A 14,134-nucleotide genomic window follows, 5' to 3' on the forward strand; every position below is an offset into this window, starting at 1 on the left:
TGTTAAGAGTGCTGGGACTTGTTAGGAGACCCCTATTCCTTTCACTAGGGACGCGGGTGGTGCTGTGGGTTAAACCACAGAGCCTAGGACTTGCCAATCAGAAGGTTGGCGGTTCGAATCCCCACGACGGGGTGAGTTCCCGTTGCTCGGTCCCAGCTCCTGCCAACCTAGCAGTTTGAAAGCACATCAAGTACTAGTAGATGATTGGACCCTTTCTGAGCTCGAAGCATGGGTACCCCCAACAAAAATTTAAAATTCGGTTTTGTAATTTGGAACTAATGTGATTTGATTGGTTTGTTAATAAAAAAAAAATATTTTTTTAAAAAAGTACAAGTAGATAAACCTTTACCTATTCCTTTCACAGAGCTACAATTTCCAGAGTGGTGTAACAATCCATCTTGCCAGGAAACTGAGAATTTTAGCTTTACTTTAATTTAGTACTCCCACATCCCTCCCTGTCCTCAGTTCAGGAAAGCAAAAAAACATTAGCAGACGCATTCTAGCCAAGGAGGGTGCAGTGCAGAGCTGGTTAAGGGGTTGGGTCAGGGAAGAAAATGTATGGGCTTCAAGGGTCAGACAAAAAGGCCTGGAGGGCCGCATTCTGCCCCTGGGGCCGAGTTTCTCCATCCCTTTGGACACAGGAGCACCATTATCTACTAATAGGAATAAGCTGGCCTCTCTGAATTTTCTACATATCAAAATAAATGGATTTAGATATTGGGGCCTTTAAAAAAGTTACTTGGCAATACTTTGGCATTTATCCCTAAAGGGATGAAACAGACTTACAGCTTCTACATCCTCATTTTTAAGACCAAGTTCACGGTCCTTTGCTCTGATTTCATCCCTTTGTTTATCTACTACTTCCTTCAGTTTTTTCATCACTTGCCTTTCCCTTTCAGACATTCCTGGAAAAAAAGAGAAAGAGTGATAGGAAGCTCCAATTGCAATACAGCTCCTGTTAAGTAAACATAATTGGTTGTTGAAAATACATACCTAAGGTAAACATTTTTTTTTTTCCTGGCAGGGCTCCTGCACTTTTTATCAACTACATGACAGGCAGAAATTCATCAGGTTAGGGCCATCCAATAAGGCAGGGATGGGAAACCTTTGGCCCTCCAGATGTTGACGAACACTAACCCTCATCAGCCTCAGCTAGTTTGCTCAGTGGTGAGAGATGATGTGAGCTGTAGCCAAGCAGCATCTGGAGGATAGCCAATGTCGTGCCTTCCGGATGATATTGACTACAACTCCCATCAGCCTCATGCAGCATGGAGGTCAGGGATGATGGGAGTTGTAGTCCCATCATACCTACTATTCATTCAGCCTTTATTTACATATTTTAGACAACAAAACCATAAGAGAAAAAAACCATCAAACATTGGCAATCCCAATATATTAAACACATAAAAAGTATAAAAGACTCAATAGCCACCATTAAGTAAAATTAAGTAGTTTTAAATTTGACTTTAAAAATCTTGGCTACTAGCCATGGCTAATCTGCCTCCATAGAGGCGGCGATGCTTCTGAATACCAGTTGCTTGAAACCACAGGAGGGGAGAAGAGGGCTCTTGGGCCTGAATCCTGCTTGCTAGTTTCCCATAAGCATCTGGTTGGCCATTGTGAGAACAGGACATAAGGCCAGATGGGCCACTGGTCTGGTCCAGCAGCCTTTTCTCATGTTCTTAAGGGGGAATGGCATGGAGTAGGAAACTATCATAGCTGTTGGTTCCCTGAATAGAAGCACTCCACACTGCAACATCTGCCTGCAGGTCCCATGTGTAGCAGTACCTCTCTTCCATTACTAAGCTTATTTGCTTCTCAGCCAATATTAACGACTACAGGGATTTGCAAATGCCTTCCAAACTGACTACCTAGTTTTTAAAAAGTGTTAAAGCTTAGAAAAATAACCCTAAGGGCATAGTTTAAGCGTTAAGCATTAAGAATCAATCTCTATTTTAAGTTCTCTGCATTGCAAGATTTTCTTAATTTTGTTCCTCCATTCCCATTTTGGTTTCTGTTGGGGGGGGGGCATATGCATAATCAGACTCCCAATACCTTCCTAAAATTTCCAAGCAACAAGCTAAATCATATCCTGAACCCAAACTAGGGATGTCTCTACAGAAAAATAAGCCTCACCACTGAGATTGTTTCTGCAGCACTACTGTGTGAAGTCTGTGGTGGACCTTAAGGACTCTCTAAGCAGGTGACTCCACCCCCCACATCAAATGGAGGCTCAGAAAGCACCTGTGGTAATGCAGAGCCCTCAAGGCAAGCAGCCTCTCCAATTCTGGAAGCTGCATTACTTGCTAAGCTTCTGGTGTGGCTCCTGCTAAATTCTGCTAAGGATGCATATTTTGCTGCCTAGGAAAAGATCAGAAACCCGCTTGCTTTGATCATATTTACTCATTTATTCTTGGCACTAGATTAGAATGTTTTCTGAGCATTAATTTTTTACTTGCAATAATTATTATTGTGTGTATGTAGGTATGTTTTCTGTATACACATCCCTTTTGGGGCTATATGTGGTAGTTAGGGGATGGAGAGATCGCTTTTATGGTCTGATTGCTTCAAATTGTGCTTTGCTCGCACGCTCTCTCTCACACTTATTTGTAAGCCATTTTAAAACACTTATTTAAAGCAACTAATAAATACTATTTAGTATGTAACCCTAATTAATTCTAAATGTTGATTCAGGACAGGTGTACACAATGGCATTGTGATCAATGCTGCTCTGCCCCTGATCCTATACTCATTTGTTTAGCAGTAAATACCATAGGCTTACAATTTGTTTCCAAGGAAGGGTGTGCTGTGGGACCGCTTATAGCTCGGTGGCCTGCTTCTGTGCATTTTTATTCAGAAGCCAGTCCCATTGAGTTGAGTGAGGTGGACTCTTCAGAACAGTAGCCTTTCATTTCACTCCCTTTCCTAATTGTGGTTGGTAACCAATGGATTGAATTTTCACCTCTTCGTACAAAAAATATGTCCAGGGCAGCTTACAGATCAATAAGAAACAAGACATTCCCTGCCCTCAGGCTTCCTAATCTAACAAGACATGACAGAAAAGGAAAGGGGTGGGGAGGAAAGAGGAAATAAGCAAACTCAGGCATCAGTTGCAAGTTCTTTTAAAATAGTCTAGGATGGAGAAATAGTCTAAGATGTATGGGATGCGAGTGGCGCTGTGGGTAAAACCTCAGCGCCTAGGACTTGCCGATCGTCAGGTCGGCAGTTCGATCCCCACACAGGGTGAGCTCCCGTTGCTCGGTCCCTGCTCCTGCCAACCTAGCAGTTTGAAAGCACGTCAAAGTGCAAGTAGATAAATAGGTACCGCTCTGGCGGGAAGGTAAATGGCGTTTCCGTGCACTGCACTGGTTTTGCTTTAATAAAGCGAGATGAGCGCCACAACCCCAGAGATGGCCACGACTGGACCTAATGGTCAGGGGTCCCTTTACATTTACTTACATTTGCATGGAGAAGGCCCCAGGTTCATTCCCCAGCATTTCTAGGCAAGGCTGAGAAAGACCCCTGGCCTGATTTCCTGGAAAGCTGCTGTCAGTCATTGTAGGTAGAGCCTGGTTCACACATAATCCTTATCTTTCAGTTGTCCCACAGAGAATCAAATAAACCATGGTTTGTTCCTTCAAAGTTTGTTTTGTTTTCCAGATGCCCTTGCTTTTTACCTTTGCAGTTTGGCCAACCCACCCCAGGCATTCACCAGACAAACCATGGTTATTGGGTTAGCATACTTAAAAGCAAACCAAGGTTTGTAAGCCACCAACAAACCATAGTGTTTGTTGGCAGCAAGCACAACATAAACTGGTGGGCTGGTTTTATGCATAATGTAGAGCCAAGGCATAGTTTAATAAACAACAATGTATAGGATTGCAGCTTAAATGTTCTGAGACATTTCATGGACTGATGACACAGTTCTCAGCATGGCTACCTACAAATATGCCCTATTGAATTCAGTGGGTCTTACTGTCAGGTAAGTGGGGATAGGCTTGCAGCTTGCCTCAAAGATTGAGAACAAAGGTTCATGACTCCATCAACCCCAGCTAGCATGCCTAGTGGACCAGAATTGATGGGATCCTAGTGGATCAGAATTGACATTGTGCTCTTATGAGAGCTTGCTTCCTCAGGCCAATGGCCCCACTAGTCCAGCATCGTGTTCTCACGTAGCCCAACCAGATGCCTATGGGAACCCCCAAGCGAGACCTGAGCGCAACAGCCCTCTCCCTCTCCTGTGTTTCCCAGCAACTGGTGTTCAGAAATATTACTGCCTCCAACCTTGGCGGCACAGCACTGTCATCAAGGCTAGCAGCCATTGATAGCCTTGCCATCCATAAATCTGCCTAATTTCTTTTACAGCTGTCCACACTGGTAACCATCACTGTCTCCTGTGGGAGGGAGTTCCATAGTTTAACTATGCACTGTGTGACTTCCTTTTCTCTGTCCTGAATCTTCCAACATTCAGCTTCACCGAAAGTCCATGACTTCTTGTGTTTTGAGAGAGGGAGAAAAACTTCCCTCTGTCTACTTTCTCTGTGCCATGCATCATTCAATACTCTTCTATCACACTGCCTCTCGCTCACTTTTTCTCCAAATCCCAAATACTGCAACTTTTCCTCGGAGTCTCTCTCCATCCCCTTGATCATTTTGGGGGTTGTTTTCTGACCCTTACCCCACAATACCCCTTGTGAGGCGAGGTGCCCCAAACAGTACACAGTACCCCAAATGCAGCTGCAATTGTTACCCAACAGCACCGGGGGAGGGGAGTACAGTGGTACCTCAGGTTACAGACGCTTCAGGTTACAGACTCCACTAACCCAGAAATAGTACCTTGGGGTAAGAACTTTGCTTCAGGATGAGAACAGAAATTGTGCTCAAGCAGCGCAGCGGCAGCGGGAGGCCCCACTAGCTAAAGTGGTACCTCAGGTTGAGAACAGTTTCAGGTTAAGAATGGACCTCCGGAACGAATTAAGTTCTTAACCAGAGGTACCATTGTACAGGTTCCACCCCACCTGGGCAAAGTGGCTGTTCTCTAGGAGAGATGCAATAAGAAGGGGAGCAAGTAAGGGGACAACCTGTGGCCACTGTGGAAGTTCTGTTCTGCTCCTCTGCTGACCTAGATCCTGACAAAGCAGGTGCTGCACCCACTGCATCCCAAGAAGATTCTTTCATATAAAAATAGTTTTATGTGAAACATGACGCTGGCAGCTCAGTTCTGTGGGTGCCGTGCAAAAGATCTGATGGTGCATGACTAATTCCACCAGGGCAAGCTGCACAGGATTCTGCAGCTTTGTCTAGGATTTGTTTACCAAGGGGATGTCATGGAGGTAAGACAGGAGCCATCATCCTCATTTCATGTTTCAGCCCACACGTCTACTATATATTTTGGAAATTTGTTTCGTCTCTTGCTGTGTGTTTAGACACCCTTAATTTATCATAACCAAATTTTGCATGAGGGTTCCTGAGATCAAGAAGCAAGTTTTCATTTATATTTGGATATGATTGGATGTTGCTTTGAATCAAGAGGGCAGACTGAACCTTTCAAAACTTCACTGATTTTAACAATTTATTTCAAAACTGCGGGGGGTGGGTTATTTCTTAAATTCCTGAGCAGCACTGGCTATCAGGCTGCTAGTATTTAATATTGGAATCATCCTGGAAACTTTTATTTTTCAAAGCTACTAATGATTAAAATATAATAATAATTTTTACCCAGTGAGTTTGGCTGGCAGTAGATACAGCACTCAGCAAAAACAAGCTGTACTTTACACAACACAGAGATAATTTATGGCTGGACTGGGAACTGTGCAGCCCTGTAATGTTGTTGGACTACAACTTCCAACTATTAGCTCTGCTGACTAAGGGACAGATGGGAGTTGTGGCCCTTTGGATGTTGTTAGGCTTCAAGTTCCTCAGTCCTGATTTACAGAATTTGCTGCCACAAAGGCTGGTGGCACCACTTGCCTTCATGGCTTCAAGAGACCAACTGGTGGAACGGTGGTATAGAAATGTAAACAAACTAATAAAAAAGGACTTGGGCGCCTCCTCCTCAAATCTATCAATTCTCAGCAATGCAATGGAACCTCTGTGGTTGGTGAATAGTGAATAGTGCTTGCTGAGGCACACCAGGAAAAGGAGGGCTGTTGCTTCCATGTCCTGCTTGTGGACTTCTCTGAATTAAGAATTTGACTGGCCACTGTGGGGAGCAGGATGTTGAACCTCAATGGACCTTTGGTCTGATCCAGCCGGCTCTTTTAAAATTCTCTCTCCTCAACAGCACCCAAATTTCTAGTCAACAAAGGCAACTTTTATAAACCAGAGGTGGGGAAGCTGCAGCTCTCCAGATGTTGCTGGATTAAAACTCCCATAATCCCTGACTATTGACCATGCTGGGTGGGATGAATGAGTGTCAGAATCCAACAACATCTGGAGGGCTACAAGCCACCCTGGTATATTTAAGTGGCCAATACTAGCCCCACATGCCAAGAGCTCAAATCCCTTTGTTTCCCCTCCCATTTAATTGACTATCTGACCTGAGTGCATTTAATTACTACAGTTATTACAGGTGATATACAAGGAACTGCAACAAAAGCCATTATTTTCCCATGTACTTCGCTCCTGTGCATCTGAGGTTCTGCACAGTATCCTCTGCCAGCTGAGGTTCAGCAGGTGAGCAAAAAAGAAGCACATTTTCAGTTGTGGTGCCCATATGCCTCAGCCAGAATAGCCAATGGTCAGGGATAATGGGAGTCCAGTACCATGTGGAATGACATATGTCCCCCATTCTGGTTTAAAGGTGGTGAAAGTCAAAACCAGGCCTTTGAACCGGTCCAGGAAACCAAAAGGAAGCCAGTGAACTTGTCATACAACCGGAGTCACGTGCTCCATACAGACTTATGTCAGTACTTTTTGCCTGACTGCTGCCAACTCCTATACTTTCCCAAACAGTTTCTTACTGAGTTTCAGGTCAAATGAACCCAATGCTGTCATTGAGAATCTCTGCCTACCCCACTTGCCTTCATGCTTCTGGAACTCTTCTTCCGAAAAGTTGACGTCCTTGTGGGAGAGGTTGGTCATCAGCTGCTTATTCTCTTCCTGAAGCTGGGCGATTTGGGTGAGGAGATCTTGAGCTTCCCCTCTCCAAACATCTTCCACCAGCTCCAGCTCCTAGAGGGTGAGATTGCATACCATCACTTTCAGGTCCCGGACAGTCAAATGTCTCCCGTTCAATGGAAGGGCCAGATCTTGCTGGTTATAGCAGCTTTCCAGGCAGAAGGTTCCAGGTTCAAAGCCCTGCATGTCCAGATAGGACTGGCAAAGACTGCCTGTCTAAAACTCTGGAGAAATGCTTCCAGACAGTGTAGCCACCACCACCCATATTATTGGATTACAACTCCCATCAGCCTCAGTTTTCAGGGATGAAAGTGAGGAATGTTGGAAGCTATAGACCAAGATCCTCTGGCGGGTCACAGGTTCTCCACCTTGGTGTAGACAATACTAGGGTTGATGGACCAATGGTTGCTTCCTACATTCCTATTTTCATACGGAGGATCTTGGAGGCACATGAATCAGCAAATTTTCCTGAGGCTCAACAGATCTGGCCTTGGTCAATGGCTGAAGACATCACCTCCAAGCTCTGATGTACATTGCCTTTAGTTCCATGACAGAATAAAGATAAGGCATAAACGCAATAAAGAAATATGAAAGTTTAAGGAACACAATAGAAGAAGAAGAGGAGGAGTTTGGGTTTGATATCCCGCCTTTCACTCCCTTTAAGGAGTCTCAAAGCGGCTAACATTCTCCTTTCCCTTCCTCCCCCACAACAAACACTCTGTGAGGTGAGTGGGGCTGAGAGACTTCAAGGAAGTGTGACTGGCCCAAGGTCACCCAGCAGCTGCATGTGGAGGAGCGCAGACACAAACCCGGTTCCCCAGATTACAAGACTACCGCTCTCAACCACTACACCACACTGGCTCTCGAGGACCTTAGATGCCTTATGCCAGATCAGATTGCTGGTCCAGCTCACTAAACTGGTGGAAGCTGTGTCCTTCCAGATCAGCCTCCCCTGACCTGGTGCCCTCTAGATGTTTTGGACTACAGCTCCCATCAGCCCCAGTCAGTATGACTAGCAGTCAGGAATGATGGAAGTTGTAGTCCAAAGTGTCTGGAGGGTAGCAGGTTGCTCCAGATCTTGTTGGACTCCATCAGCCCCAGCCATCATGACCAATGGCCAGAGGTGATAGACTACCTGTAGACCAACAACAGGCTATCCATACCCTACCAGCACTGACTAGTATCAGACTTTTGCAGTTTTAGACAGGAGTCTTTCGCACTTCCACATGGAGATGCCAGAAACTGGACTTGCAACTTCTCCCTGCAAGGCAGCTGCTCTGCTGCTGAACTATGGAGCTATTTCAATTTCCTGAAGACCCTGGTCTGCGCCTGCAGAGTAAACTGACAACCAAGGCTGATATCCCAGCTCCAAGGGAGGTGTAGAGTGCTTTGTTAAGGAGAAAACCAGAGAAAGATGCTTGGTGGGGCCTCCGGAAAGGTTTGGGAGAACATATGTTTGCCAGCTTTCTTCTCAGCTCTTGTTCCTGTGACTGAAGTCAGTGTGGAGAACCTCTGGCTGTCCATATGTTGCCCAGCTCCAACTCCTATCAACCCCAACCAGAATGGCCAATGCTCAGGAATTAGGAGAGTAGCAGGCCAGCAACATATTGAGGGCTGCAAGCTTTACCAAGCAGCTTGATACATAGACCCCAGCGGATGTTGATGTTTACCTCTTTGCTATGAAAAAGCTTTGTTGGTAGATCTCCACTGCTCTTTAAGGCATAGAGACATGCCATCTTCTGGTAAGCTGGCAACCACACTCGGCAAGCCTAGTATAGCTGCTTTCCCACAATGCAATATGATCAGAGAATGTTGGTTTGCTACTGGTTTATGTTTGTATTACTGTCACCTTCCTTAACCCATTTTGTCTTATATTATTATTATTATTATTATTATTATTATTATTATTAATTAAATTCACAGCATAAAAATACAAGACAAAAACACAACTGCTTTTATCGCAGGAGGAGGTCTTAGTTATTGCTCCTCTAGCCATGCTCCCTTCCCACCCCTGTCTTCCGTTATTGCTTTAAAACCTGCTGAGCAGGAAGGAATTTTAAAGCACTTTTTGCAGTGCCAGTAGCAAACAAGGCCCATGAGGAAACACACCAGCAGGCAGCGGATTGGGGAGACCCATCTTCTTTCTTTCCTCCCCAGCCGCTTCTCCATTCTGAGATTGAAAGCAACACACAAGGGAGGAACTGAGAGGCTGGATTAAGGAGGGAGGGGTGCCTGGTGCAGTTCCCAAAATAGGACACCCACCCCACCAAATGCATTAAATAAGGTACCATGAAATTAAGTCATGTGGGTTCTTAAAGACATCCAAATGGATCATGGCATAAGCTTTGATGGGCTATGAAAAAAATATTCTGATCATGTGCAGTTTCAAAACTCTCAGCAAAACGCAAACACATTTTGCCAACCTTGATAAACAAAAATAACTGAGCATGTGTAGTTTTACATTTAACACCCACATAACTCATTGATGTTTTCACTCACTCCCTGCCTTGGGCCAGGCACCAACTCTCAGCCTAACCCACCTTACATGTCTGTTGTGAGGATAAAGGACGACCTGGTGTAATTGCCCCAATGCAATATGGCCATAGTCACAGCACATGCTAACCACAGACAAAGCTTTGCTTAAAACAGATGTGGGGAACCCGTGCCCCTTCCAGATGCTGTTGGTCTCTACCTCCCATCATCCAGCACAGCCAATAATCAGCAGTGTTTGGTGCTGTAGTCCCCAAAACATCTGGAGGACCATAAATTCTCCAGGGCTGGCTTGAAATAATTACCCAGAAGGCTTAGGGTTCCCCATCCTCTCATTCTTTGCTCTTTCATTGAATGGGAAGTGATCTGGATGAGAAATTTCCCTGGAAGGGTGGCAGCTCTGAGATTATCTTGGGGCTGCAGTTGTTACCCAAAGCTATACTTGGAATCAATATTTGGAATCAAGGAATTCCAATATTTGGAATCAAGGAATTCCAATATTTGGAATCAAGGAATTCCAGAGAATTACAATTACACAGTGCCTCTCCGCAACAGTTACCTCCACCCACCAGAGTTGACAGCCCAGCTATTGTTGCACAATTTATTCTGGGCAGACAGAGGGAGAAGTGAGTCAAAGGCCTGTGATCTTTTTAGTGGCTGGTGACTCTATTTTAGCCTCTCGTTTTCCACTTTAATGCACAACCAAATCGGAGGCTGATGTCAGCTCAGAGCATAATTCCAGGAGAACTGAATGGGTACAGTGGATAAATTAATACTGCCTAGTTCCCATCCCATATCCTTTCTTATCTCTTCCATCTCTTTTTCCTTCTTCCTAGGGCTCTAACATAGCCCAAGCTCAGCTTGCAGAACCTCAAAGCCCCAGAACTTGTATTTGAAGCCAGGGATCAACTCTAGAGCATGTAAAAAGTAGGACTCGTAAGAAAAACAACTTGAGTGCCTCTAGGCAAGTGCAGAGTACAGAGCTAGAGCTAGGCTGATGGATGCTTAGAATGCTAAACTAAGCCTGGGGAGACCCAAGTTTAAATCTCCACTCAGCCATGAGGCTCACCTTCAGCCCATCACTATTTTTCAGTCTGTCCTTCCTGACAAGATCATTGTGAGGATAAAATGAGGAGAAACATTTATGTGCCTAGAGTTCCTCAAGAGAAAGGTGGGATATAAATGTAATTAATAAAAATAGTAAGAATCTGTTTCATCACCAAATAACCTCTTTTCTGGTTAGAATCAAGTGGGATAGGAATTCTGCCTCAATGAGTGCCAGGAGCACCTTAATTTCTAAGACTGCAACTATATCCCCACTTAATTTCAAGAGTTAATCTCATTGGGTACTTAGAGTAAAAATGCATAGGCTCAGGCTAGTAAATTTGGGCAAAGTCAGTCCCTTTTTATTTTAAATCTGGGCTGCAAATTGTTTTATGCTGCCTCTATGCAAATAGGGATTTCCAATATATTTTTATTGTTCATTGCTGATTTTAAATAATGCTTGTGTGTTTCAAATTTTTGTTTGTAAGCCACCCAGGCAATATTTATTGATGATTCAATGATGTGCTAAGTAGTTGTGAGGCAGAAGTTTATCTGGAAGCTTTTAACCTGAATGGTATCCAGATATGTTTGGTTGGTTGTTTTAAAGATTTATATCCCACCTTTCAGTTGAATGATGTTCAACTGTATGAACAGGGTGGCTAGTCAATGGTGATTGAATGGCATTCTGCCCATGTTCAGAGACTCGTCTCATGTCAGACATACTATTCCACAGCAGGAGAGGGAGACCTTTTTTCAGCCTGAGGTCCATATTTGCTTCTGGACAACCTTTTCGAGGGCCACATATGTTGCCTTTGTATAGCATTGAAGGCTAGTTTCTACACAGACTCCTCTCCATCCACCATCCCGGTAAGCAAAAGCCATTGTCACCGTTAAAGGACACTTTCCAGCCAGGCAAAAATAGGGTCCTGGGGGGAGAGAGTGTGTTGTTTAGAGAGAGTTCTGGGGGCCTGACAGAAAGGCCCGAGGGGCCACATTTCCTCCACCCCTCTTCAGGAGTAAACCCCATTCTTGGAAAGCGTTACAGGGAAGGGAGGGGCTCAAAGGCTTCCTCGGGGCTTGGCGACTTTCCCCCTTTTGCTTTGGGGTCAGCAAATGCTCTGCACGGATTCCACCCACTTCCGTGTAGAGGATCCTCAATCCTACGACCCCCTTTTCCCGCGAGTAAACCCCACCGATCCCAGCAGAACTTAAATTCTGAGGAGTAAAGACCAGAAAAGAAAAGCGAGCCCGGGCACCCGAGGCGGATGCCGCGAAGTCTTCCGGCACCAGCGCGCCGCGCCGCCGGCTCCCTGCCTCGAGGACCGGGCACGGGAACGAAGGGCTGCCTTGCCCTGAAAGCGAGCCAGCCCCGCGCCGAGAGAAGCCCCGAGCCCGCCGGCGGCCGACCTTCTGGTGCTTCCTCTCCTTCTCGAGGCGATCCACCCTCTCGAGGCGGAGGCGGTCGAGCTCCAGGCGCAGCTCCTCCATCTCGGGGGGGATGTGGTTGCGGCTGACCAGCAGCTCCAGGATCTCCAGCACGCGCACCACTTTGGGCATCAGGCGCCCGATGGCCTCGCAGCCGTGCTGGTCGATGAGCCGCTCGAACTCCTGGCCCACCGCCGACGCCATGTCGTACACGTCCATCACGGTCAGCTCGGCCACGTTCTTCTCCAGCGCCGGCGAGCCCAGGCCCGAGACGCCGTCCATGGCTGCGCCGCCCGCGGCCCCGGCCCCGGCCCCGGCCAGCCAGCCAGCCAGCCTCGCGGGGCACCGGAGCGGCCTTTCCCAAGGGCCAGGGAGCCGAGCCCGCGGGCCGCGCAACTTGCAAACTTCTCTGGCTTCGCGCCGCGGCAAAACTTAGCAGCTCGGCGCTGGACACCCGCGGCCCGGCCCCTCCGGAGGTCCGGCGGGCATCCCGGGAAGAAGACGGAGAGGGCGAGCCCGGATCCCTCCCTCCTCCTCCGCCTCCTCCTCCCTCCGCTCACTTCCAATATCCACTTGAGCTGGAGATCAGGCCGAGACGGAGGAGGAGGAGGAGGAGGAGGAGGGCGGCACGAGGCTGGCCAGGACGCAGGCCCGCCCCCGCCCCATCCAAGCTGGGAAGAACAGCTGGGCTGGACTCGGGAGCAGCGCGGCGAGGGGATCGGGAAAGGCGGCGCCGCCGAAGGATGCGCCAGCCCAGCTCCCCAGGATGGGTCTCCCGGCTCCTGGGTTTGGCTGAAGCAGCGGCCAGATGTTGCCCGGGGAATCCTCCCGGATGTTCCAAGGAAGATCCCGGGCAGGGGAGAGAAAGCGGCTCTTCAAGAAGATTGGAAGAAATCTTACAGAAATACTGTAAAATTCATGAATGTTAGAATGATGTTGGACAGAAATGAAGTGGTTTCCAGCTGTAATGTTTAGGAGATATGGAAAAAAAAAGGCTTAGAAATAAGTAAAAACTAATGGTGAGGATTTGCTGAACTAACATTAAATATTGGAATACAAGAAAGGGAGGTATGAGGAGGTCTGGAAAATAAGTTAAAGAAAATAAGTAATGAAAATTCGATTTGTTTTTAATTATTTTTGTATTTTTGTTGTTTTTTCTGTTTTGTTTTATATTGTATTATTTTTTGAAAACTTTAATAAATATTCTATATATATCAAAAAAGAGAAAGCGGCTCTTCACCCCGGAGCCGGCGGCGGGCGCCATCCTGGGCAGCTTTACAAGAGGAGCGGACAGATTCACGGAGGACAAGGCTCTCAGGGGCTGCAGGTCGGAGACAGTTTGCCTCGGAATCCCAGGGAGGCAAAGGGCTGTCCAGCTTCCCGGCTTACCACAGGCTGCTGAGAGAAAAGGATGCTGGGCTCGCTGGGCTGATCCAGCCAGCTGTTGCCTTTTTCATTCCCATTTGTCCTTGGCTGGAAGAGCTGGGCCCCCAGAACATCTGGAATGGGCTTCCCCGACCTGGCAGCCTCAAAAAATTTTGGACTACACGCCCTTCACGATGGTGTCTTTCATCCTGATATGTTTGCATGGAGATCAGACAATCCCAGATTTTTACTGAGCACCCTCTGATTCATTTGTGGGGAAGTTAGATAACAATTGTGCCAAAGCAATCATCACCCCACGCTTCCCAGTGCATTCCCCCTTCACTTTCTTTATCCTGAAAAGTCTGGTCTTTTGGGAAAGCGAGTTTGTTAGGCAAGAGCTTCCAACTATAATTGCCCACCTGATTTTGACAGGTTGTGATCTGCAGCCTGCCTGAAAATAGAGTCGGGCTGGGAGAACCAAATGGCTTCCATCCCTATTCCTGATTGCTGGCTATACTTGCTGGTGAGAGTTGTTTTCCAAAATATATGGAAGGCACCAGGCTGGGGAAGGCTGATCTGAAGCACATCTGTCAACTTTTCCCTTTTCTTGCGAGGAATCCTATTCAGAATAAGGGAATTTCCCTTTTTAAAAGGGAAACATTGACAGCTATGAACTGGAGGGACACAGGGT

The 14,134-nt window shown here is 46.6% G+C and overlaps 1 protein-coding gene across 2 annotated transcripts in view; it reads right to left on the reverse strand.

Moving 5' to 3' along the window:
• Nucleotides 1-12,387, reverse strand: part of RILPL1 (Rab interacting lysosomal protein like 1) — a 36,280-nt gene extending 23,893 nt beyond the window's left edge. For both annotated transcript variants that reach the window (XM_081841631.1, XM_081841632.1), the window contains exons 1-3: nucleotides 12,061-12,387; nucleotides 7,023-7,173; nucleotides 787-905 (exon numbers count right to left, since the gene is read on the reverse strand). In XM_081841631.1, coding sequence (XP_081697757.1) covers nucleotides 787-905; nucleotides 7,023-7,173; nucleotides 12,061-12,360 — 570 coding nt within the window. In that variant the 5' untranslated portion in view covers nucleotides 12,361-12,387. The remainder of the gene's footprint in view (nucleotides 1-786; nucleotides 906-7,022; nucleotides 7,174-12,060) is intronic.
• Between the last annotated feature and the right edge of the window lie 1,747 nt (nucleotides 12,388-14,134).

This window comes from Podarcis erhardii (assembly GCF_964252035.2).
Source record: "Podarcis erhardii genome assembly, chromosome: 15".
NCBI lineage: Eukaryota > Metazoa > Chordata > Lepidosauria > Squamata > Lacertidae > Podarcis > Podarcis erhardii.